Source organism: Lampris incognitus, chromosome 5 (assembly GCF_029633865.1).
Source record: "Lampris incognitus isolate fLamInc1 chromosome 5, fLamInc1.hap2, whole genome shotgun sequence".
In the NCBI taxonomy this organism is placed as follows: Eukaryota; Metazoa; Chordata; class Actinopteri; order Lampriformes; family Lampridae; genus Lampris; species Lampris incognitus.
The window spans coordinates 25,060,885-25,086,466 of record NC_079215.1 but is presented as its reverse complement, the minus strand read 5'-3'; the positions used below and the strand labels follow the sequence as shown (position 1 = coordinate 25,086,466).

General features: G+C 43.7%; 3 protein-coding genes and 1 non-coding gene across 7 annotated transcripts in view; all 4 read left to right on the top strand.

Moving 5' to 3' along the window:
- The first annotated feature begins 432 nt into the window (after window positions 1-432).
- On the top strand, window positions 433-9,332 carry eif3ba (eukaryotic translation initiation factor 3, subunit Ba). Of its 3 annotated transcripts, none has more exons than XM_056279811.1 (19): window positions 433-653; window positions 1,292-1,484; window positions 1,578-1,697; window positions 1,797-1,854; window positions 2,071-2,199; window positions 2,401-2,558; window positions 2,921-3,052; window positions 3,639-3,705; window positions 3,804-3,850; window positions 3,994-4,204; window positions 4,305-4,377; window positions 4,461-4,583; window positions 4,682-4,760; window positions 4,985-5,123; window positions 5,274-5,399; window positions 5,607-5,684; window positions 6,147-6,255; window positions 6,366-6,478; window positions 8,803-9,332. In XM_056279811.1, exons 1-18 carry the CDS (start codon window positions 554-556, stop codon window positions 6,464-6,466), a joined length of 2,043 nt encoding a protein of 680 aa, XP_056135786.1. In that variant the 5' UTR covers window positions 433-553; the 3' UTR covers window positions 6,467-6,478; window positions 8,803-9,332. The 3 variants fall into 3 exon arrangements, with proteins under 3 accessions (XP_056135786.1, XP_056135788.1, XP_056135787.1); XM_056279813.1 differs by having other exon boundaries at window positions 8,800-9,332; XM_056279812.1 differs by having other exon boundaries at window positions 8,772-9,332.
- Window positions 4,797-4,881, top strand: LOC130113574 (small nucleolar RNA SNORD60). The gene has a single exon (XR_008810339.1). It is a non-coding gene; the product is annotated as a small nucleolar RNA SNORD60 (small nucleolar RNA).
- A 1,135-nt stretch (window positions 9,333-10,467) lies between the features above and the next one.
- Window positions 10,468-16,949, top strand: LOC130113227 (carbohydrate sulfotransferase 12-like). Its single transcript, XM_056280788.1, has 6 exons — window positions 10,468-10,501; window positions 11,885-12,531; window positions 12,724-12,866; window positions 15,249-15,377; window positions 15,513-15,705; window positions 16,383-16,949. Exons 2-6 carry the CDS (start codon window positions 11,992-11,994, stop codon window positions 16,653-16,655), a joined length of 1,278 nt encoding a protein of 425 aa, XP_056136763.1. The 5' UTR covers window positions 10,468-10,501; window positions 11,885-11,991; the 3' UTR covers window positions 16,656-16,949.
- A 722-nt stretch (window positions 16,950-17,671) lies between these two features.
- Window positions 17,672-25,582, top strand: part of ern2 (endoplasmic reticulum to nucleus signaling 2) — a 31,418-nt gene continuing 23,507 nt past the window's right edge. The window contains exons 1-3 of one of the 2 annotated variants that reach the window (XM_056279947.1): window positions 17,672-17,788; window positions 17,951-18,042; window positions 18,668-18,785. In XM_056279947.1, coding sequence (XP_056135922.1) covers window positions 17,980-18,042; window positions 18,668-18,785 — 181 coding nt within the window. In that variant the 5' untranslated portion in view covers window positions 17,672-17,788; window positions 17,951-17,979. Of the gene's footprint in view, window positions 17,789-17,845; window positions 18,043-18,667; window positions 18,786-25,582 lie in introns of those variants that run through there. The other variant, XM_056279949.1, reaches the window with a different exon arrangement.

Sequence of the window (25,582 nt, the reverse complement as noted above, 5' to 3'; positions counted from 1 at the left end):
TGGTATCAGCCGTCAGACTCCACTAGTCGCGATACAAAAGTCAAAATGTTGTATTCATAACTCACTTCCCTGCAAGTTTGAAAACGACAGAGCACTAGCTCAGATAGCTGAACGATAAAAGAGGCCGTTGCATGCCATCGAAATGAAATAGTCGAACTGTTTAACAAGACGTAGACTTATCGTTAGCTCAGTTTTAACTGTATACGCATCCCGCGGGAAATTGTCGCATATGTGCCGGCGTACCGCTCGCTTCCTTCTCTCGATAAAACGATGAGCGCAATAGCACTTGCAAATGCAACTTTTCCTGGATGTGGCATACGGTAAGATTGACTACGGAGACGATGGAGGCTTGTGTGCAGTCAATCCCTATCATCTATAGTGTACATGTACTGGCGACGCCGTGGAGCTTCCGCGCAAATTCCGGTTTCGAGTTTCCGTCGCCTCGTCCATTTTTCACGTAATCGCACATGGTGCCACACCAACCGCTAGCCATCAGCCTCTTAATATTCACACTAAACCCTTCTCAGAGAGCAGTTCTCCTCCAACTTGCTAAATGCAAGATACGGTAGATATGGCGGACGACCCCGAGTACGAAGAAGACGAACCGTCCTTCAGCGATCCGGAGGACTTCGAGGATGACATCGAAGATGAGGGTGAGCAGTCATGGACAAGACGCCGGCTTTTCTGGCCTGCTAGGATGCTAACTAAGCTAGCGCTTCCCCGAAACCTTTAATTAGGGTAGTTTAATTAGTGTGGCTCTTCCCGAGAACGTGTCAGTTCATCAATAACCTTTCAGTGAAAATATCGTTTTGTTGGTTAAATGTAATGATTGTGATAATGAAATGATTGTGATTTTCCTCCGTAAGTCTATTCTCAACGTCAGGGAACAAACTAACATAAACCTGTTCAACTCAGCGCACCCTCTCTGACTACTATTCAAAATGGTACTGACTCGTTCTCTCAAAAAGCAGCGCAGTTGTGTGCAGATCATTGACGTTTGTGGTTGATAGAAAGTATACTAATGCTTGTGGATATCAGTTTGAGGCGACGTAACGTTATAACATTCATGAACCAGCTGTTGGCGTGAACATGGATGTTATATGTTGAATGTGTCCCCTCATCCCTGCAGCCTTGAGCCAAGACAACGCTGAATCTGTTAATCAACTGCTGCATTATAATTTAAAATTTTAACCACCTCCGAAGTACAATGTTATTTTACTGGTTTGACGGTATAATGAATAAAGCAGTCACGTGACTACCTCTATTCTGTATCTTTGTCTCATCGATGCAGAGTTACTGGATGATATCCTAAGGGAGAAGCCTCAGGAGGCTGATGGCATAGACTCCGTGGTGGTGGTGGACAATGTCCCCCAGGTCGGCCCAGAGCGTCTGGAAAAGCTCAGGAACGTCATACACAAGATTTTTTCCAAGTTTGGCAAGATCACCAATGAGTTCTATCCTGAGGCCGATGGCATGACCAAAGGGTAAGCCCATGTTCTCTTCTGAAGATGATTTGTACTCTTGTTTGTACCACATTCATGTTGAGTCTTGGTTAAATAATATATCTTCTTTTGTAGGTACATCTTTCTGGAGTATGCTGCTCCGACTCAAGCCTTGGAGGCAGTGAAGAATGCTGATGGATACAAACTTGACAAGCAACACACATTTAGGGTCAACGTCTTCACTGATTTTGACAAGTATGCTTTGGATTTAATGTGATGGGATTTATATTGTGTGTGACGACGTATTAATGTGAGATGATTGGGCGTTTTGACTGATGTATTTTGTTTACCCAGGTATATGAACATTTGTGACGAGTGGGAAACTCCAGAGAAGCAGCCTTTCAAGGACTTTGTGAGTATTTTGAATATGGCTACTACTCATATTGCCTGATCCAATGTAATTTTGTTGCACTCTTTGCACATTGTAGGCTAGACCTAAGTTAAAATGGTAAGCTTGAATCGCCTTGGCAGTCGCTATTAAACTGCCGCAATATTCAATATAGTTTAAAGGTAGAATAAAAAATAAAGCTAAATTGACTCCACATACTTTGTGTTTGCGTGTTTCCAGGGTAATATGCGCCACTGGATTGAGGACCCAGACTGCCGTGACCAGTATAGTGTAATTTACGAATCAGGAGAAAGGACTGCCATCTTCTCCAATGATGCCAAGGAGCCAATCGTAGTTGAGGAAAGAGCGGTGAGTGCTTCATTTGGCCAGTCACTGTCTATTGGAGAAATGATTACTGAACTACTACTATTACTACTATTACGGAGTGGTTTGGATAATGGATGGATGGATTACTGAAGTAATGGAGTATGAGAGAGTGTTCATATTGGAGGATGTGTGTTTCTAAAGAAGGTAGCTTTAAGACCATTTTGTGTGTCTATCTCTTTACAGCGCTGGACAGAAACCTATGTGCGTTGGTCTCCTAAAGGCACATACCTGGCCACCTTTCACCAGCGGGGGATTGCCCTGTGGGGTGGTGAGAAGTTCAAACAGATTCAAAGGTTCAGCCACCAGGGCGTCTCCCTGATTGACTTCTCCCCATGTGAGAGGTAATTGATGTTTTTTTTAGCCAGTTTTCTAGTGGACGCTTATATGACTTGTTTGTGGCTTTGATTATGTGCATTGGTGGAGGCTTCCCTCTGTCACTGTTGGTATTTAACTTGTCTTGTGTAAAGCTTGTTGCACTGCATTTAAAAATCCAAAATATGTTATATAAATAAAACTTGACTGACTGATGCAGAAAACTGCCATATGGACAACTTCTTTTCACAGTCAAGCTCAGAAATATGGAAGTCGCTGAAATGAAAGACAGATAATGTCAAATGTGTTGCATCGAAAGTGCCTCAAGCTTGAGGCTGTCTGGATACCTCAGTTGTCTGAAGTGACATGTTTTGGTCATGATGGCTTCCAGGTACGTTGTAACTTTCAGTCCCCTGATGGATACTAAAGAGGACCCTCAGGCCATCATCATATGGGACATTCTGACTGGTCAGAAGAAGAGAGGCTTCCACTGCGAGAGCTCTGCGCACTGGCCCATCTTTAAGTTAGTACACTACACTGGTATTTCACTTAAAAACTCAAAGAGACAAATCTGGCTTCAGAACCTTCACTCTGTACCTCATCATAGCTGATAGCACTTGAAAAAAATTACCCTCAAGTTTATTAAGAAGCAGCTTTATATGAAATGAAGTAAATTATTTGAAAATTTAGTAACGGGTACAAATCTTTGCATCTTGCATTTTTGTAAGCACACAACACCCTATTGCTTTTCTTGTATTTTTCAAAGAATAGCCTACTCTGCATACTTTGTCTTTGACTACTAGTGTCAAGATCTTTTTTTTTTTTTAAAGTTTTTTATTTATACTAGGAAGGCAAATTACATTTGTTCTCTTCCAAAATGAAAAGACACAGTTGGTCACAATTTACAACCCTGTCGGGGTAAGGTCTGATATTTGCTGTCTCAAATCATTTGTAGCTTTCTAGCTAGTCTCCCCCTCATTCACACTCTCAAGCTAACCTCGTACAGCCACAGTCTCTAAATTGGTGTAAGATGGAAACTATTCTGTTCTGGTGTTTTGTCCCTTTTTTAGTTTTTGATTAGTTGTAATAAAATATATGTATGCCCATAGATGGAGTCACGATGGAAAGTTCTTTGCCAGGATGACACAGGACACGCTGAGCATCTATGAGACTCCAGTAAGATGGCTTACCTGTAGATGGCATATTATTTTTATTTTTTTGGGGGGGGGGGTCATGGATTGGTAAATCTGAATCCACCCTTTTTTCCCCTCTAGTCAATGGGCTTGCTTGACAAGAAGAGTCTCAAGATCACTGGAATCAAGTGAGTCTGTCCTTTATATGATAAAAAAAAACAAAATGTAAGTCCGTTAATGGTATGCTGATATTGTTGAGCTGGCAGTCTGTATGTAGATTGGGATTGGGCTCCACACCTTGCTCTTTTCTAATTACGTCATTCATATCCAGGGACTTCTCATGGTCTCCTGGAGACAACATCATAGCGTTTTGGGTGCCTGAGGACAAAGACATCCCAGCCAGGGTGACGCTGATGCAGTTGCCCTCCCGACAGGAAATCAGAGTCCGCAACCTCTTTAACGTTGTCGACTGCAAACTGCACTGGCAGAGGAATGGAGACTACCTGTGTGTCAAAGTTGACAGGACGCCTAAGGGAACACAGGTACAGAGGGATGGCTGAGAAAGTGAGGGAAGGCAGTATATGAGGTTGATATAAAAGTGTTGTAATTTATTGAATAAGTTTTGTCACCTATGTCTGTCAGGGTGTTGTCACCAACTTTGAAATCTTCCGCATGAGGGAGAAACAGGTCCCTGTCGACGTGGTAGAGATGAAGGGTATGTACACACATCACACACAAAATTTAGCATAGTAAATGAATAAAGCCTTAATGACTGTCTGTTGCGTTCTGTGCCTCCAGAAAGCATTATCGCATTTGCATGGGAGCCCAATGGCAGTAAGTTTGCTGTTCTACATGGAGAGTCTCCTAGAATCAGTGCCTCTTTCTACCATGTTAAAAACAACGGCAAGATTGAACTCATAAGTGAGTATCTCACACACAGCTGCACATACTGAGACAAAAGATAAAAGTATTCTATACGTACCAACTCCCTGGTTATTGTTTCTTTCTGTTCTCTATAGAGATGTTTGATAAACAGCAGGCCAACAGTATCTTCTGGAGCCCCCAGGGACAGTTTATGGTGTTGGCAGGGCTCAGGAGGTCAGTTATTTTATGTATGTGTGTATTATGTGTTTGAGCCACTGATGACAAACTTAGCTTTTCTGACACCTCGTATGAGAGCGTAATTACTGCTCCTGATTCTAACTCTGATCTGAGGCTCACTATTTTATTTCTTGTTTGTGCTTTTTGAGTGTGTTTTGGCGTGCACCTAATGAGTTCCCTCATGTGTTGTAATGTTCTCTTTCCTCTGCTGGGTTTTGTAGTATGAACGGAGCGCTTGCCTTTGTGGACACGTCGGACTGCACCATGATGAACATAGCAGAACACTATATGGCCTCTGACGTGGAATGGGATCCAACTGGCCGCTATGTTGTCACCTCTGTCTCTTGGTGGAGCCACAAGGTACACAATGCTGCACATATTTCCACCTAAAGCTGGCAGTGAGACTTGTTTTTGACCATCTTGGCTGAAATGTAGAAATATAACTGATAATCTTTTTTCTCGCCCACACTCAAATTACCGTCTCTGCTGTTTGTCTCTCAATGTGTCCAGGTGGACAACGCCTACTGGCTATGGACATTCCAGGGCCGCCTTCTTCAGAAAAATAACAAGGACCGTTTCTGCCAGCTACTCTGGAGACCCCGACCAGTCACCCTGCTTAGCGCAGACGAGATCAAGGTACCTACTTTCATGAATATTCACCCATGGCAATGATGCTTTGTGTGAACACAGCCAAATTGGGCTCCTAATTCTGCCTCTGAGGCTGACAATTAAAACTGCAATTTTTATACATCTAGCATCGGTTTAATTTGTTAATATATCTGATACTTGATCTGTGGGTGCGTGATTTTGTCCTAAGCCTTCCTGTGGTTTTATCCCCATCAGATGATCAAAAAGGATCTAAAGAAGTACTCCAAGATCTTTGAGCAGAAGGATCGTCTCAGCCAGTCCAAGGCTTCTAAGGTTTGGCCCAACTTCATTGCTCTTATTCTGTTCCCAGTTTTGACGCTTTAAAATCTACATCTAGTGTATATTCAGACAGTTGGGAAGGGTTCTCTGATGTTAAGTAGTTCTCCCATGCAGCAGCTTGTGAACATTCAGAAAACCATTGCTGGATCTCCTCACTTATGTCTCTGTTGATGCTGTTACCCGACAATTAGTAACAGACTATTTTAAGATAAGAACTGTGTGATTAGCCCATGGGGCATGCTTTACCATCGTCAGTGCTTTAATTTATTTCTTTTTTTTTTCTTGTGATCATTATAATTGGGGGAAAAAAGCTGCATCTTTAAAAGCCCCAATATCACCCATAAGGAGCACCTTTTTCAAAGAGGGGGGATCCTTGTTTGTATCTCATACAGGAAAAATACGGTGTTAAAAACAATGTGCTAAATGGTGTGTGCATGGTTTTGTTTACGTGAGTAGGAGCTGGTGGACAAGCGCAGGACCATGATGGAGGACTATCACCGCTACAGGGATGCGGCGGTGCAGACCTACCAAGAACAGAGGAACCTCCGCCTGGAACTCAGAGGAGGTATGACCTCTCATTTTTAACCTGACACACTCGTACCCTCACTGTTTTCTATTTATTCCCTGACCAGCTCTAATCAAGAACATTCTCAACACTTGTGTTTGTTTTTCTAGGAGTGAACACAGATGAGCTGGACAGTAACGTTGACGACTGGGAGGAGGAGACCATTGAATTTTTTATCAACGAAGAAATCATTCCCCTCGGAGATCTGTAGTCCCCTACGCAGGTAATTCATGTGTGTGTAAGCGCGCGCGCGCACACACACACACACACACACATACACACGTACACACAAAGTTGAATAGGTCCAATGGGGGCCTATATTAGGTGGGACAGTTCATTGTAGAACTTGTACTTGTAATGTTGCAATATGTATTATACACTTGTACAATATACCCATAAATGTGAATTTGTAATACATTGTCTTGTATCTGCTCTCAGTCCTGCATTATGTAATTGCCTTGGAGTGTCAGCAATGGTTAACTGGGTCAAATAAGATTTTTGTGTCTTTATTTGACAAACAAGAGCAATTCAATCTACTACGCAGACTCGACAATGTACATTCATGGACAACATTACACATTTCTGCATTACGCATCATCTGTTGCCATGTCTAAAGTTACCTGTGAGGCAGATTCATAAAGCCCCAGCCATGGCCTTAAAGTGGCAACCTCAAAGCTTAACACCTAAATAAATGTGCATTAAGATGCTATCTTTCATCAAAAGAAGGTGCACAATGATGATTGAGCTTATCATCCACCGATGAAAGCCTTTGCCTTGCCAGTAACACTGAAAAATGTAAAGCGGGCTCCTGATGACAGTCCTGGAAAAAAGGGGTGTCCGGGTAGCGTAGCGGTCTATTCCATTGCCTACCAACACGGGGATCACCAGTTTTAATCCCTGTGTTACCTCTAGCTTGGTTGGGCATTCCTACAGACACAATTGGCTGTGTCTGCGGGCGGAAAGCCGGATGTGGGTATGTGTCCTGGTCACTGCACTAGCACCTCCTTTGGTCAGTTGGGACGTCTGTTCGGGGGGAAGGGGAACTGGGGGGAATAGCGTGATCCTCCCACGCACTACGTCCCCCTGGCAAAACTTCTCACTGTCAGGTGAAAAGAAGTGTCTGGCGACTCCACATGTATTTGAGGAGGCATGTGGTAGTCTGCAGCCCTCCGAGGGGGTGGAGCAGCAACTAGGATGGCTCGGAAGTGTGGGGTAATTGGACGGGTACAATTGGGAAGAAAAACGGGGGGGGGGTCTCCAAAAAAATCCCGGAAAAATTCAATCTAGGAGCGCCCCAGTGGCTCACCTGGTAGAGCGCATACCACATAAGGCTGAGTCCTTACTGCAACGGCCTGGGTTCGAATCTGGCCCAGGCCCTTTGCTGCATGTCATCTGCTCTCTCTCGCCTGTCTTTCTTGTCTCTCTTGACTATTGCTATCAAATAAAGGCAGAAAATGCCAAAAAAAAATTCTTAAAAAAAAAACTCAATCTACACGCAGTGACACATTTTACTTCAGGCAGCAATGGCTTGTCCACCAGAGAGGATAGGCAGGACTTCCCCTCTCATGGACCACCCAGAGAAGAGCTCTGCTTAGTCCAACAAAGATGAACTTGGAGTTTACACAAATTAGTAATGGACATTCGTTTAGCAAGCAAACCGTGATCGGCCTACCACAGAGGATAAGGTGGACCAACCAAAGAAAAGCATCAAAGGTGGTCAGCTAGTGAAAGATGGTAATCGAAGTTGAAATCTTTTAGCTGGCCCCTTTAAAATACTGATTCTTCGGGTGTCTGGGTAGCATAGCAGTCTATTCCGTTGCCTACCAACATGGGAATCGCCGGTTCGAATCCCCATGTTACCTTCAGCTTGGTTGGGCATCCCTACAGACACAATTGGCCGTGTCTGCAGGTGGGAAGTCAGATGTGGGCATGTGTCCTGGTCGCTGCATTAGCACCTCCTCTGGTTGGTCGGGGCGCCTGTTCGGGACTGGGGGGAATAGCATGATCCTCCCACGTGTTATGTCCACCTGGTGAAACTCCTCACTGTCAGGTGAAAAGAAGCGGCTGGTGACTCCACATGCATAGGAGGAGGCATGTGGTAGTCTGCAGCCCTCCCCGAATTGGCAGAGAGGGTGGAGCAGTGACCGGAACAGCTCAAAGAGTAGGGTGATTGGCCAAGTACAATTGGGGAGGAAAAAAAAAAGGGAAAAATTTTAAAAAAGATTCTTCTTTGTGATGTCAACTAATGTTGGTGCAGTGCTCCCCTAGTGGTGTTTATATTATGTTGGAAAATGAGTCCCGTGCAGAGGCGCAATCAACCAGCCAAAGCAAAATGTAGATTGTCTCACTCGTGTTGACACTTGTGTTGACTCGCATGTTACATTCCATGGCTACATCAGTATGTATCCTAAGGACAGTCTCTTTCCATCTTACTATAAAGCAGCAAAATTGGAACAAGTAAACAAACCCTATGCACTTCCATCTTTTCACTTTACCCATTTTCTCTCTCTGATTAGTTTATCCGTGTGTCTGTGTGTGTGGAAGTAGGAGAAACGAATTGTCACGTGGATTGGAGGAGGACAACAACCACACTCTGAAACTTGGGATTTGTCACCGGTCTCAACATTCTACCTTCGTGACATCATTAAAGCACGCCTTGTGGCTTCGCAGCCACATCGAGGGGGAAGTAAAGAGGATACTCTTCATTGCTTTATTTTTAAATCATCCCCTTGTCTTTTAACTGGCACTTGATACTTAACAATCCATCCTCTGTCATTTTCATTAATCAAAGTCACTCCTCTTATCACAGCCCTTTTCTTATTGGGGACCTCTTGACTTTTGGGTTTGTGTCATCTGAACTAGTCCCATTATGCTAGTGTTTTATTACTGGGGAATAGAGAGTGCCATGCCTGTGGGCAGTGGAGGGGTTGTGACCAAACAAGTAGCCTTGTTAGTTAGTGTGCTAAGGTGGCACTACAGTGGCCTGTATCCTCCTCCTTTCAGACTTGGCCTCCACACAGGGAGGGGGTGTGCTGTGGGAATTACTCAAAATAAACATTCAAACACAATGCTGAAAATGTTTCTTTTATTTCTTTCCTAATGCTCCCCCAGTCTTAACTGGAATGATTACATAGCATCTGATGTGACCATTAAAGGTTGATTGCATACTTTTTTATGTATTTTTACAAAATTCTTGTATGCAAATAGTTCAGTGATGCATTTTTCATATGTGCGTATGATCTGTTACAATACACTATCTTGTTAGTAAATATTCTTTTACCCTGACATTTAATTGAACCAGAATTGATACTCCATACTTTACACACCTTATTGCTGAAACTTTTCTGAAAACAATAAGAGCTACATTGAGTAGATAACTGAACACTTGAAAATAGAAAGCTTCAAATATCACCATCTTCAGATCAAGACTGTTGCCCAGAGTTGATGTTGATAGATGTGGTAACTTGTAGGAGAACTCTAAGTAAGATAAATGCTATTTCAGTTTTTTTTCTTCTTTTTTGGCCAAGAAGCAGCACTAAAAATATCCTAAATCAAGTCAATTCCTTTGGTATGCAATACATTCATGTGTGACTATTTAGGAAAGTTGCAGACCAAGGGACAAAATATGCAGACGGTGCGCCGCTCTACTGGAGTAATTAAGCTTTTATTATACTTTTATTACATGGCGACCAGATTTTTGGGAGCAAATCAGGAGACATTTGGGATACACACACACCCTAGGAAAAAAAAACATGCATAAATTGTGGGGGGAAAAACAGTTCAAAAGTTTCATATTGTGTTACTTAACAGAATCCCTGTGGGCAGTCTGAGGTGACCGTACGAGCCGGGCACAAGGCACCCAGTCTGGGCAGCCGTCTCCCGGAAAAAGAAAAACCCAGGACGTCTTGTTCCTCCAACTTCACTGAGGACCTCTTATGAAATCTTTATTACATGCCCAGGGCGGGCTCACTGTGAAAGCGGTGTCGTGAAGGTGGGCGGGTTCGTCTATATATAGCGCACCGTAGGTGGCATGTACAATGTGGGCTCCATACGCAAATCTCGCGATAGTTGTGCCCCCCGCCGCCGCCGCCGCTATCGACTGACCGCATCTACGCTTCTCTCGTGCCCGGCTGGTCTCATCACCCGGCAGTTAGGACAGCGAGCGGGGAAGGGTGGGGTGTGGGGGGGGGCAGCCGTGGCGACAAAGGGCTTTTCCCCCAGAGACAAAATGAAGCGAATCTACATTGTAAGTAAATTCCTCACATGGTTTCCAACATTGTCTTGTCCGCCTCAAGTTTGTCGACGCGACTGCATGCTCTTGTTAAAGCCGTTTGATGCGCTGGGTGCAAATGGCACTGGCGGAACAAAACGGGGATTCCGCAGCGAACGCACGGTGTGTGGGGTTTTTTGGGGTTTTTTTTGGGCAACCGCAGGAAACGGACCAAGAGAGATAACGGCGTAGGAAGCGTCCCCGGTTTTGCCTCCGCTGCTTTGTATGAGATAGGGGAGGGTGTTCGGAGCGGTCAGTGCACTGCATTGTGACCTGTATTCCATATAAATTAAAACGTGTTTTTCTTTTTGGAGGGTCGGACGCACGCACACACATAGATTATGGTTTGTGTGTTCGCACCCGCGCTTACGCGTGTCTGTACAAGCGAGGTGAATGGTGGATGAGCCGTAGAGAGACAGCGTGAATCGATTATGATTTTTTTTCTTCTTCTTCTTCTCGAAATGCACCATCGTTGTTCACCGTCGGAGTGACTGGAGAGAAAAAGGGGCCCATCCAGTCTACGTGGAGACCGAGTTTGAAACCACCAAAGTTCAAGTGGAAAGAGTACACCGCAGAAGAAACCAATAATTTTCCTCGGTCTGACTGCAGGTCGCATGATTCTCTCCCCTTGAACTACCCAGAATGGAGTTACGGGGGGGAGTCAACCGCCGAGTCATTCATTAGATTTATTATTTTCCCCCCAATTATTTTTTTTACCTTATCGCTCTCTTTTTGTTTTTAAGTGAAAATAACATGAAATAATAGGGAGGGTAAACCACCCAGCAAGCTGTGAGCTGATTCCTCCCCCACTCCTTGTTTGTTCACATCTCCGTGACAGCTGAGCTATGAACATTCCCACGGCCCCCAGACCAACCCAGGCCTATGAATACTGGTCTCATGTTGTGTAGCGATTTTGTTGTGCCCCCCCCCTCACCTCCGTTTGTATGGGGAAAAAACGACGTATCATCGTGTCTTCGGTGTTTCTGTGTGAGTTCGGGTCGGCTGGTATCTCACGGTTCGATATTACAATGATGATTTAGTGCCGATTCAATACACATCACGATTTTTCAAATTCTGCGATATTACGAATATCACGATCCAATCTTAACGATTTTCTCAAGGCTCCGTCACTTCTTGTTGATGGTAAAATGATGTGACAACAATAGACCATGGAAAACGTGTAAACGTATTTTTATGTCCTGTGTCCCCGAGTAAACCGTAAACTCTCGGACAATTCATATTCAGAGAGGTGGACATCATTACATCAGTGAGCATCAGTTAATTGTGCTTCAACATTTAGCAACTTCGGGGAAATGCAGGAAAAGCACTAATCTTGTCAACATCTCCTGTTCCTCGTAGCTGTGGTTGAGCAGGAAATATCTCCTTTCGTGAGAGATGGTTGCCATGGAGCTGAGATAGTTGCTTCCTGTTTCTCCATCCATCCTGCCTGTGGATCTGCTGCAGCCATGGGGATGTGGCGTGGTCTGCGAGTGGCGTTCATTGTCGGCTCTTTGTTCATGATTCTGCTGATTATTGTCTACTGGGACGATGTAGGGGGGTTCAACCTCTACCCGCTACAAGATCCCAAACACAACCCCCTTGACTATTACTCTCAACCTGAGACATCCCCAGGCTCCTTACACTCCCTTTCTACTGCCACGGTCCTGCCCAGTTCTCTCCTCTCTCTCCCCACCACCGGAGGCAGCACTCCCCCCATCCCAGAGCAGCTGGAGGTGGGGAGCAAGGCTGAGAGGTACCGAGAGAAAGAAAGGGAGGAGAAGGAAGGGGAGAGAAGGGAAGAACACGAGGAGGAAGAAGGTGAGTGGAGGCATGCTGAGGAAAGGAGACAGGAGGAGAGGAAGCAGAGCATTGTAAGTGTGTGCTCAGGAGAGGGGTCGGTGGAATTTCCTGGAAAGACCCGGACGTTCGACCAGATCCCCAACAGAGAACTGGACCACCTGATTGTAGATGACACCCACCAGATTATCTACTGCTATGTTCCCAAGGTAGAGCTGGTTTGTGTGTGTTGTGCGTGCATGTGTGCGGGTGGATGTTTGTGTATAAAGAATGAGAGCCAGAGAGGACAAAATACTCCCCCAAAAATCCAACAAATCACAATCGACAGACATCACTGTCCTGTCCTTTCTGCCATTTGTTTTCTCTTTCTCTCTTGTCTTCTGCATTTGCCCCTTATTCAGGTAGCGTGTACCAACTGGAAGAGGGTGATGGTGGTTCTCTCTCAATCTCTGGTCTCCCCCTCCTCGGGAAAACCCTACACTGACCCAGAAGCCGTACCTCCTGACCTCGTACACAACTCCTCTCTCCACCTGACCTTTGCCAAGTAGGACACATGCTCTCTCTCTCTCTCTCTCTCTCTCTCTCTCTCTCTCTCTCTCTCTCTCTCTCTCTCTCTCTCTCTCTCTCTCTCTCTCTCTCTCTCTCTCTCTCTCTCTCTCTCTCACACACACACACACACAAGACAGTCATTATGACCATTTTGGATTTTCAAAGTTTAATAACTTTGTGGAAAAAAGGATACAGACCTGCCGCTCCCTGAATTCTCCTAAAATTGCATGTATTTGCATTTAAAATGAGTTTTAGGTCAATTGCACAAAAGAAGTTATGATAAGATCTACCTAAACCGACCATAAGTGGTCAAAACAGCTGCTTGTAATTTGTGAGTGAGAGTGCACGTCATGTCACTCTTTATGACGTGTTTTGGTCGCGTTATTTCCTTTGCAAAGTTCATTGCTCTGTCCTAGAAAAAAAACAGCGCTCTCCAGTGCAGAGAAATAGTCTAAATTTGATTTTTGATTATTGCCAACATGTCTGGTTAGACGCACCATGACTACCACCGAGGCGTTGCAGTATTTAAAGGCGTTGGACAGCGGCCATTTTAACCCTTGCGTTGTCCACACATTCTGTATACTGCCCTTGTCTTAAGGGTCATTTATGACCCACCTTCATTAAACCTCTAAATTAAAGCAACTTAATTTAATTTTAAAGCCCAAATCTATTTCGCACAAAGAAAACAATCTGTCATTCATCAAAAACTTTGTGGCTATCTGGGTTTTCCCTCTTTACAGTGCAGAAAGACTGCATTTAACCAGTGGACACCACTCGTTTTAGGGTCAAACATAACCCAAACATGTCTTAGGGTCAAAAATGACCCTAAGGTAAACTTAGTTAGTACCCTAGGGGTGTACAGCTCTCATAGAAATATGAACAAAAACAATGTTTCACTTTTTCTAATGTTGGGGTCACTCTAGGAAAAGTCATCAAATTTCAGGTTGAAAAAAGATCATTTGGAGTCTTTTCTCTGGTGTTAAACACTGTTATGGGCCGTTTTGAACCGTAAGACAACAGAAGGGTTTTACATTGTTTGAAAAATAGTATTAAAAGTTGTTAAAATGTTAATTTTGGTGTCAGTTTCTTAACAGACATACTAACATATGTAGTGCATTAATATCTTAATTGGGTATTTATCTTGACAGAATATAGAGTTTAAAAACCGCAGCAGTCAAAATGACCGCCCACGGTTGTTCTAGTAGTTTTTATGTTTCGGTTGTTATTTGGGACTGTTTCAATATTTATTTCCAGTACTTTTTTTTTTTACATTTCACGTTTTATAGGCCTTGTTACGTTTGTTTGATTAGCGTTATGTGTTTTCCGTTTTGTTTTTCAGGTAATATTTTCACTTTTTCAATTTTGCTATTCAAGTTCGACCATGTCTCTCTGAAGTTTAAATTGTATAAGAATAGTATTATAGTTGTTAAAATGTTAATTTTGGTGTCAGTCGTTTCCTAACAGACATATTAACATAGGCAATGCATTAATATCTCAATTTAATATTTATTATAGAGTTTAAAAACGGCCCATGATCATTTTAGGTAGGTGTGAAATCCCGGTTGTTCTAGCGATTTTACCCAGTTTTGGAGCTTAGCCAGCATTTTGCATCGTTTGCACCCTGAAGCTACCATATAGTGAGATAGGCAGTACACCCTGCTGTTGTACACCATGTCAAATATTCGTTGATTAGCAAATGCAACAGTTTAAAAATGTTCCCCCCAAGTGTTTTCCTGCTTAACTTCCATGTTTACTCACAGCTATTTTACCTTTTGGGAAAACACACACACACACACACACACACCCACACACACACACATGCGCGCGTGCACAAACATTATCATTCTGAAAAAGTATGACTGAATTCGACACACTGTCCACCGGCTAAAGGAAAATTTTTTTGACCTGACACATGGGAGTAGGGAGAAGTGCAAGTTAAGAGAGTACAGGCGGGGCTTGCTGCTGCAACACAGAGAGACCTTTCTCTACCCCTTAGGAGCTGTCTGTATTCCAGCATGTCTATCCATACCTGTGTTTTTCCATTGGGCCGACTTGGCCAAAAGAACATTCCTGCTCAGCTTTTGGGATAGATCTACACATATTTTAAAGTAGATCTGAGTAGTACAAAACATTTTTTATGTTCTCTCATTTGGTTTGCATGCAGTAGACAAAGCAACAATTCTATGAGTGTGGCTGAAAAGCTGATATCACGCATACCACCATAATACCACAATAAGTACTCCCTACATAGTTCCATTGTGACTTCAGATGCTATTAATGCTATTAGAGGGCTAGTTTAATGTAGCTTTCTGTGTGTGTGTGTGTGTGTGTGTGGGTGTGTTTGTGTGTGTGGGTGGGTGCCTGTATGACCTACAAGATTCTGGCGTCATTATGGCTCTCTGTCCCGACATCTCATGGCATTGAAGCTGCAGCACTACACTAAGTTCCTGTTTGTACGAGACCCCTTTGTTCGCCTCATCTCTGCCTTCAGGAACAAATTCGGAAGGTGGGATTTGACAAATGAATTTGTTGGGGCGTCTGTGTGCAGTGCATTGGCAGGAAGAAAAAAAAATAACTTGGGCAACACTTAAACATGGTGACCAAAAGTGTGGGTGGGTGTGTCTTTATGTGTGTTTTGAAGGCCAAACGAGGACTTTTACCGGCAGTTTGGTTCTGTCATGCTGCATCGTTATGGTAACCTATCTGGAAGTCTTCCAGAGACAGCAGCCCAGGCGTTTGCTGCAGGAATCAAACCATCGTTCCAGCAGTTCATCACATACCTACTGGATCCAGAGACTGAGAAGGACGCTACCTTCAATGAACACTGGCGGCAGGTAAAAGTCACACACAGACACACACGCACACGCACGCACGCATGCATGCATGCATGTTCTGCAACATACAAAATAAATGATTTTTTTAACATTATTTTCTTATGTAATTTACAAATGCTTTCATTTTTCATGCACATAAAGATCACACCAAATGTAAGCACTAATGATTTACTGCCAAACTCTCCGGGTGCTGCAGCTGCCTACTGTTCCTATACAATAGGATGGGTTAAATGCCGAGACCAAATGTCATTGTAAAAATGAAAGAATGAATGAATGAAAGCCACTTTACTTGGCATTGTATTCTTACAACGAATTGTATTCTTACAATGAATGTGCTCTCTGCATTTAACCCATCCTATTGTATAGGATGGGTGAAATGATACAACTCCAGTTCTTCTTTCCATTGCCTTGGTCAGGGGCACGGGCATTAACCCTAACATGCATGTCTTTTTGATACAATTCATTGTAAGAATACAATGACAAAATAAAGTGGCTTTCTTCTTTACTGCCAAAGGAAGACACATCCAGGACTGGGGAAAGATTCTAACACATTAAATAAACTGATTAAGATTCACATCGAAAATATAAAGCATGTGCAGTCACATGTGCACAATCTAACATATGCAAGCGCACACACACACACACATAAAAGTGACACTTTTACCTGTGTGCTGCAGGTGTACCGTCTGTGCCATCCATGCCAGGTCCAGTATGACTTTATTGGCAAGTTAGAGACCCTAGAGACAGACTCAGAGCAGTTGCTCAGAATCCTGGGAGTGGATCACCTGCTTCACTTTCCTACCGGAGCCCGCAACCGCACTGCTGCCAGCTGGGAGAGGGATTGGTTTGCTGGGATACCCATAGAAATGAGAAGGGAATTGTACAAGCTGTATGAGCCGGACTTTGAGCTGTTTGGATACCCCAAACCCGACAGTGTGCTCCACCGGTAGACCAACACAGAGTGCCAAGTGCCTGGGCACTGAACAATGTACAGAGCCAATGCATTATCTACCTTTACACCAGTAAAGCCTTTTATCCACAAAGCTGTTTAATTTTCCAGTTTTGCCATACCTCATACAAGTGGAGTGCCTGCCGGAAGTAATTCATGCTGCCCAAATCTGCCTCAGTTTGCCCACTGTTGTAGCACATTTCTTAACATTGTAGGACACACTTGCAAGCTAATGTATCTCAGATTTTCCATATCAAAGCACTTTAAATGGTATTTTGCTAAGTAAACGTTCGGCAGGCTGGAGCAAGGGACCAGAGCTAAACATCGATTGTCTTTTGTAATACACAGTGTAATGACAAAATAAAGAACTTTTGTAAATATGCATCAATTTTCCTCAATTTTCATTTTAAGCATTTATTCGTGTGTGTGTGTGTGTGTGTATGTGTGTGTGTGTGTGTGTGTGTGTTTCTACACTTGTGAGGCTCAAACGTCCTCATAAAGTCAGTTAAATCACAAGCCATCTCGCTAGCAGAAAGGGGTTATTTTCTGGCCCAGGTGTCAGGTAAACCTGATGTAAACCTGCTAGGTCCATTATTGAAGTTAGGCACTAGAAATAGGCTCGAGGTTAATTTTAGGTTTATAAATTTGGGTTATTTTTTTTTCATCTCAGAATGAAGTTTAGGGTTATGGTTGCGGTTGGGTTTAGTGCGGGAAGGGTTTAAAGGGGTTAGGTGTTGTTCATTTTGGGGGTTTGAGGTCAGAGGAAATAGGGATATAGTGTGTGTGTGTGTGATTGTGTGTGCGTAAGGGGGAGGGGGGGGGTCTTGCATGAAAAGCCGCTCTCGTTGCGTGTCCACTAACACATCTAACAATTCCACGTGTTCCAGCCTATTCTCCGCTCCTCCCCGCCGTCCCCCGCCTCTTTCACCGTTTGCTCACTCTTTTGTCTCTTACAGGACGAAGCGCCGCCCCTTCTCTGGTTTATTGACAGCTCACTCCTGACGTCATCGGTTCCGTCCCCAACACGGAAACGTCAAGTTGCGAAAAGGCGATATCGGGAGTTACTATTATCATGACTTTAAATTGTCACCACACTGTCTAAACGCACGTCGTGCCCGCCCGTCCGCTCCGCATGTAGGGCATTAAGCAATGTAATACCTGTCAGCTGTCGCGGTCTTTTTTTTTTAAACACATGGACGCCCGCTGGAAATTGAGAGAGAGTTCGACCTCTGTCTTCGCGTCAATAGGCTCTTAACTCCGTTTTATTTTGTTCTTTTTTTGTTCTTTTTTTTTTAGGAGACACCAAAGGCTCTATTTCGGAGGCGATGGGTGCCCTCGGACGCCTGCTGCTATGTCTTCTGCTGTACCAGGGAGGGAAATTATTTCAGGTAAAACAAGCAGTGTTGTTGTTGCTGTTTAGGTCCGTTTGTGTTTGTGCCCAGTGGTGAGCGTCGCGGGGGGTGGGGGGGGTGGGGGATTCATTTGAGCGCGTTTATTTCAGGCGCATGTTGCAAAGTGAAGCCGCGGTATGACAGGACGCAGTACATTGGATTATTCAAACTGGCGAAAGTGTGTGTGCGTGCGTGTGTATGGCAGTGTATGCGTGTGTGTATGTTTGCTCTTGGCTCTCTGCCCACGCCTGCTTGCGCCGTTGAGTGTTATTCTGTAGCTATAGCTAGTTGCCACCCCTTGGTGGGTAAACATGGGAGCGGTGAACACACAGGTTGTATCGCCATAGGGGGTGGAGTTGGTCTAGGGGCGAGAAATGAGGATATCCTGCTACTTTTTGGAGTATTTCACTTCTAACAGTAAGGTGGGGGGGGGGTGTACCCTATGAGACCTGACGTACCCACATATAACATATCGCCACTTTGTCAAACTATCTGTAAATCAAACGATATTTAACGCTATAAAAATGTAACTTCATTGATTGATTGAACTATATATTAAACCGATTTCAAATCACATTCTCTCTCTCTCTCTCTCCCTCCCTCCCTCCCTTCCACTTCTCAGGTAGAAACGGTCAGCTCAGTCACCCTTCCCGAGTCACTGCTGTTCATTTCAACACTTGATGGTAGTCTGCATGCTGTCTCTAAGCAGTCAGGCGACATCAAATGGACCCTTAGAGAAGGTTAATACACACGCCATCACACACGTCCAAATAGTGTTAAAATGTTGAACTGTTCTTCATGAAAATTTAACAACATGATGCAATAATGAACACTCGTTATGTAAATATCACACTTTGTAAATGGCCCCCTCTGGTCTAAATGTCTCACTTGAGTATTTCCTTTGTGCACTACCTTTTTAAACCAGATGTGTGATACAAATGTACAATTGTAAATACACATACAACTGCTGTATACTGGTTACAAATTGTTATTTTTATAATTATATAATATATCCATCCATCCATTATCCAAACCACTTAGCCTGCTCTCAGGGTCGCGGGAATGCTGGAACCTATCCCAGCAGTCATTGGGTGGCAGGCAGGGAGACACCCTGGACAGGCCGCCAGGCCATCACAGGGTTTTATATATATATATATATATATATATATATATATCAATACAGATGCAGGAAAAAAGTTTTAATACATAGCAGTTTGTATGCTGCTATGTAATAAATCATGGATTGGTTCATTGGCGCCTGGAGAACTGTCAGGTGGGTCTTGATAGGAACTCATGGCCCCTTTTAGTAGAGGCTCAAACCCTGTGCTCCCCTCAGCCCTGACACTTTCTTGGCTCTCCCGTGGAATTGGGTTTTGCCTGTTAACCCGGCCTCATCCACGCCCCATGCTCTTCATCTGGTCTCTTTCCTTCACTGGTTTCCTGCTTCACTAAGGAATACCATCCCACCACTACCACCAAACGTTATATTTCGAGGATGGTCGGTAGTGTGAATGGTAAGGATGGACCAGCAGGCAGGAGCTGATGTTCAGAAAACATTTTTTTTTATTCAGATTGGCCACAAAAAGATAGCCATGTTTCAAACACTTTACCTTCTGCAGGGGAAAAAAAGATCATGGAAAATTCCTTTCGATTTACAAAACACTGAACCTCTCCATTGTGCTGGAGAGGGAAAAATACAGAACAACTGTTTGCTGTCTTCGCACACTTTTTATACCCTGACACCTGCTGTCTGTGGCCAATCAGGGAGGGCCTCTGTGACGAATACCAACTGGACACAGGTGGCATCAATATTCCCTCAATTGGTGCTCCTTTGTGCTAAAGCCATTTCAGAAGGGCAGTACACGTCTTAAAGGTCAGACAGGTCAGAGAATTAAAGTCCCCCTATAGCAGAAACCTGGATGAGAGAAGACTAAGAGCAAGCATATCACCAACATTACCAGATACATGAATGTTGGGCAGATGAGCAAGAGGAATGTGCACCTTCCTCTTAGCATACATAACATATATTGGAAATGGAGGGAGGAGGCTCCATGACAGTACCAATGCTAAAACCCTTGCTAAAGTTCTGGCATGCCGCTTGGAGGGGGGTTCTTCTCTCCATCATATCACCTGACTAAACAGGTTTTATTAAGAATCGTTATTCTTTCTAACATTAGATGCCTTTTGAATATCTTTTACAGCCCCCCTCTACCTGGCATGCCAGAGGTAGTGTGTATATGTATAAATATATAATCCAGTGATTCAAGTAATTTCTTTAATCAGACATCACAAGCCTGTTTCATGCTACATGCAGTCATCAGCTGTCAATAGAGCTAAACGGCAAAGAACATATATATATATATATATATATATATATATATATATATATGTTATGTTCTTTGCCGTACATTTAGTGTGTGTATATACACTCACTGGCCACTTTATTAGGTACACCTTGCTAGTACTGGGTCGGACCCCCTTTTGCCTTCAGAACTGCCTTAATCCTTCGTGGCATAGATTCAACAAGGTACTGGAAACATTCCTCAGAGAGTTTGGTCCATATTGACATGATAGCATCACGCAGTTGCTGCAGATTTGTCGGCTGCACATCCATGATGCGAATCTCCCAGTCCACCACATCCCAAAGGTGCTCTATTGGATTGAGATCTGGTGACTGTGGAGGCCATTTGAGTACAGTGAACTCATTGTCATGTTCAAGAAACCAGTCTGAGATGATTCGAGCTTTATGACATGGCGCGTTATCCTGCTGGAAGTAGCCATCAGAAGATGGGAACACTGTGGTCATAAAGGGATGGACATGGTCAGCAACAATACTCAGGTAGGCTGTGGCGTTGACACGATGCTCAATTGGTACTAAGGGGCCCAAAGTGTGCCAAGAAAATATCCCCCACACCATTACACCACCACCACCAGCCTGAACCGTTGATACAAGGCAGGATGGATCCATGCTTTCATGTTGTTGACGCCAAATTCTGACCCTACCATCCGAATGTCGCAGCAGAAATCGAGACTCATCAGACCAGGCAACGTTTTTCCAATCTTCTATTGTCCAATTTTGGTGAGCCTGTGCGAATTGTAGCCTCAGTTTCCTGTTCTTAGCTGACAGGAGTGGCACCCGGTGTGGTCTTCTGCTGCTGTAGCCCATCTGCCTCAAGGTTCGACGTGTTGTGCGTTCAGAGATGCTCTTCTGCATACCTCAGTTGTAATGAGTGGTTATTTGAGTTACTGTTGCCTTTCTATCAGCTCGAACCAGTCTGGCCATTCTCCTCTGACCTCTGGCATCAACAAGGCATTTTCGCCCACAGAACTGCCGCTCACTGGATATTTTCTCTTTTTCGGACCATTCTCTGTAAACCCTAGAGATGGTTGTGCGTGAAAATCCCAGTAGATCAGCAGTTTCTGAAATACTCAGACCAGCCCGTCTGGCACCAACAACCATGCCACGTTCAAAGTCACTTAAATCACCTTTCTTCCCCATTCTGATGCTCGGTTTGAACTGCAGCAGATCGTCTTGACCATGTCTACACGCCTAAATGCATTGAGTTGCTGCCATGTGATTGGCTGATTAGAAATTTGCGTCAACGAGCAGTTGGACAGGTGTGCCTAATAAAGTGGCCGGTGAGTGTATATACACACTATATGGACAAACGTATTGGGACACCTGGCCATTACACCTACAGGAGCTTTTATGACATCCCATTCTAAATCCATAGGCATTAATATGGAGTTGGTCCCCCCTTTGCAGCCAAAACAGCTTCTACTCTTCTGGGAAGGCTTTCCACAAGATTTTGGAGTGTGTCTGTGGGAATTTTTGCCCATTCATCCAGAAGAGCATGCACTGATGTTGGACAAGAAGACGTGGCTCGCAATCTTCGTTCTAGTTCATTCCAAAGGTGTTCGATGGGGTTGAGGTCAGGGCTCTGTGCGGATCAGTCAAGTTCTTCCACATCAAACTCACCCAATCATGTGTTAATGGACCTTGCTCTGTGCACTGGGGCACAGTCATGCTGGAACAAAAAAGGGCCCTCCCCAAACTGTTCCCACAAAGTTGGAAGCATAGAATTGTCCGAAATGTCTTGGTATGCTGAAGCATTAAGATTTCCCTTCACTGGAACTAAGGGGCCTAGCCCAACCCCTGAAAAACAACCCCATACCATTATCCCTCCTCCACCAAACTTTACAGTTGGCACAATGCAGTCAAGCAGGTAACGTTCTCCTGGCATCCGCCAAACCCAGACTCGTCCATCAGACTGACAGAGTGAGACGCGTGATTTGACACCCCACAGAACATGTTTCCACTGCTCCAGAGTCCAGTGGCAGCGTGCTTTACACTTCTCCATCCGACACTTGGCATTGTGCTTGGTGATGTAAGGCTTGCATGCAGCTGCTCGACCATGGAAACCCATTCCATGAAGCTCCCGGTGCACAGTTTTTGTGCTGATGTTAATGCCAGAGGAAGTTTGGAACTCTGCAGTTATTGAGTCAATAGAGTGTTGGCGACTTTTACGCACTATCCGCCTCAGCACTCGTTGATCCCACTGTGTGACTTTACATGGTCTGCCACTTCGTGGCTGGGTTGCTGTTGTTCCTAAATGCTTCCACTTGTCAATAACACCACTTACAGTTGACCGTGGAATATCTATCTAATTTCACGAACTGACTTATTGCAAAGGTGGCATCCTATGACAGTACCACGCTTGAATTCACTGAGCTCTTCAGAACGACCCATTCTTTCACAAATGTTTGTAAATGGAGACTGCATGGCTAGCTGCTTGATTTTACATATCTATGGCAATGGGTCTGAATGAAACACCTGAATTCAAGGATTAAGAGGTGTGTCACAATACTTTTGTGTGTGTATATATATATATATATATATATTGTTCTTTGCCATGTAGCTCTATTGACAGCTGATGATCGCTTATGGCATGAAACGGGCTTGTACTTTCTGATTAAAGAATTACTTGAATCACTGGATTATATATAACTGTCTTGCCGTGCACATCATGTTACATATAGTATATGTATGTGTAACACCCGTCCCATGTAGCTAAATAAAATCTGCTATGTATAGTAGTACTGTGAACGGGGCCTGGGTACGGTTCCAAACTAAATGGCACTATTACCTGTATGCTTTTAAATTATTTTAACGCTACTCTATTTTAAACTAAAATAACTGGCGGTGCCACCAAATAAATTTAGGATATATAATAAAAATATTTTATCCATCCTTTTAACAGTTATTAAACATGAATTACCTATGAGCTATGACACAACAAGATTTATTAACATGTAATACCAAATTATGGTAGGCTATTTATTTATATAAAACAGAATTTCTCAAAATCACACCATGAATAAAGACAAATAGGACTAAATCCCAAACATGAATAAACACAAAAGAACATCAAATAACCTCAATCATAGGCCCACACTCGCACACATTCACTCTGCAACCTGTGGTAAACCCACTTGTAAACCAAACCCCCGTTGCAGGCCTGAGTCGTGGCTTTGGGAGTGTAGAGGCCTAGAAACTGTACTGGCCGCTTCACTTGGTCACACAAGCAAAATAAAAAGCACGTGCTCAGTACTCACAGATCCAGGGAAGATTTAGAGGGGGAAACACGAGGGGAAACTTGGTGATGGACGCTCTGCCAAGCGCAGAAGAAACAGCAGTGAAGAAACAGCAGCGACAGTCCAATATCACTCCAATAGAAAACGATTCTCCAAAGTGGTCCAACGGAGCCGTCCTCTCTTACAGTCACAAATCATTCGTCTCCTGAATCAAATAAATCAGCTAAGCAACAAGTCCATACACTATTTCGTGGCGAGCTAGCAATAGCTTGTCTTAACCAATTCTTAAATGTTGAGCTAACTGCCATTATGCTAATACTAATGGCTACTTGCAATTAGCAACACAATGCAAAGCTAACGGCTATTATGCTAATGCTAACGGCTACTCGCGACTAGCAACACAGTTCGTTTTTACACTATAACACGTAGTCACAGTAGGAAAAGCAATACACAATCTCATATTTACCTCTTGCAGATCACAAAAATCCGAACCCTTTGGATAACTGTTCGTCAACCACTAAGATACGAACAAATTTTGCTCTTGAACAATCTGCAGTTTACTTTACGGTGACCATTCGCTTACAGCCGTTATCCAACGCACAAGACCTAACGGTTTACAGCCAAGCCCCGCCCCTCTACCTGAGAATCGAATTTGGGTTGGCTATCATTTTAGAACATGCCAATTAAAACAAAGGAAAACATAAATTGACATAATGCGGCTAATCACGTTAGGCTGTTAGGCTGACTACACGTGCTTGGTCCTGTACATATTATGCAAACAATGCTCATTTGCATAAAATCTAATCTTTTAATTGTAAAGATTATGACTTTTCTATTTTATCCTTCCATATACACTACCGTTCAAAAGTTTGGGATCACCCAAACAATTTTGTGTTTTCCATGAAAAGTCACACTTATTCACCACCATATGTTGTGAAATGAATAGAAAATAGAGTCAAGACATTGACAAGGTTAGAAATAATGATTTGTATTTGAAATAAGATTTTTTTTACATCAAACTTTGCTTTCGTCAAATAATCCTCCATTTGCAGCAATTACAGCATTGCAGACCTTTGGCATTCTAGCTGTTAATTTGTTGAGGTAATCTGGAGAAATTGCACCCCACGCTTCCAGAAGCAGCTCCCACAAGTTGGATTGGTTGGATGGGCACTTCTTGCGTACCACACGGTCAAGCTGCTCCCACAACAGCTCAATGGGGTTCAGATCTGGTGACTGCGCTGGCCACTCCATTACTGATAGAATACCAGCTGCCTGCTTCTGCTCTAAATAGTTCTTGCACAATTTGGAGGTGTGTTTAGGGTCATTGTCCTGTTGTAGTGTGAAATTGGCTCCAATCAAGCGCTGTCCACTGGGGATGGCATGGCGTTGCAAAATGGAGTGATAGCCTTCCCTATTCAGAATCCCTTTTACCCTGTACAAATCTCCCACCTTACCAGCACCAAAGCAACTCCAGACCATCACATTACCTCCACCATGCTTAACAGATGGTGTCAGGCATTCTTCCAGCATCTTTTCATTTGTTCTCCGTCTCACAAACGTTCTTCTTTGTGATCCAAACACCTCAAACTTGGATTAATCCGTCCACAACACTTTTTTCCAGTCTTCCTCTGTCCAATGTCTGTGTTCTTTTGCCCATCTTAATCTTTTTCTTTTATTGGTCAGTCTCAGATATGGCTTTTTCTTTGCCACTCTGCCCTGAAGCCCAGAATCCCGCAGCCGCCTCTTCACTGTAGATGTTGACACTGGTGTTTTGCGGGTACTATTTAATGAAGATGCCAGTTGGGGACCTGTGAGGCGTCTGTTTCTCAAACTAGAGACTCTAATGTACTTATCTTCTTGCTCAGTTGTGCAACGCGGCCTCCCACTTCTTTTTCTACTCTGGTTAGAGCCTGTTTGTGCTGTCCTCTGAAGGGAGTAGTAC

Excerpts from the sequence above, each read along its gene's own strand:
- LOC130113227 (XM_056280788.1), top strand. The coding sequence starts at position 11,992 with ATGGGGATGTGGCGTGGTCTGCGAGTGGCGTTCATTGTCGGCTCTTTG. Across the intron at positions 15,378-15,512 it reads TTCAGGAACAAATTCGGAAG|GCCAAACGAGGACTTTTACC; the intron begins GTGGGATTTGAC and ends TGTGTTTTGAAG. Across the intron at positions 15,706-16,382 it reads TCAATGAACACTGGCGGCAG|GTGTACCGTCTGTGCCATCC; the intron begins GTAAAAGTCACA and ends TGTGTGCTGCAG.
- eif3ba (XM_056279811.1), top strand. The coding sequence starts at position 554 with ATGCAAGATACGGTAGATATGGCGGACGACCCCGAGTACGAAGAAGAC. Across the intron at positions 4,205-4,304 it reads GGACGCCTAAGGGAACACAG|GGTGTTGTCACCAACTTTGA; the intron begins GTACAGAGGGAT and ends TATGTCTGTCAG. Across the intron at positions 4,761-4,984 it reads GTGTTGGCAGGGCTCAGGAG|TATGAACGGAGCGCTTGCCT; the intron begins GTCAGTTATTTT and ends TGGGTTTTGTAG.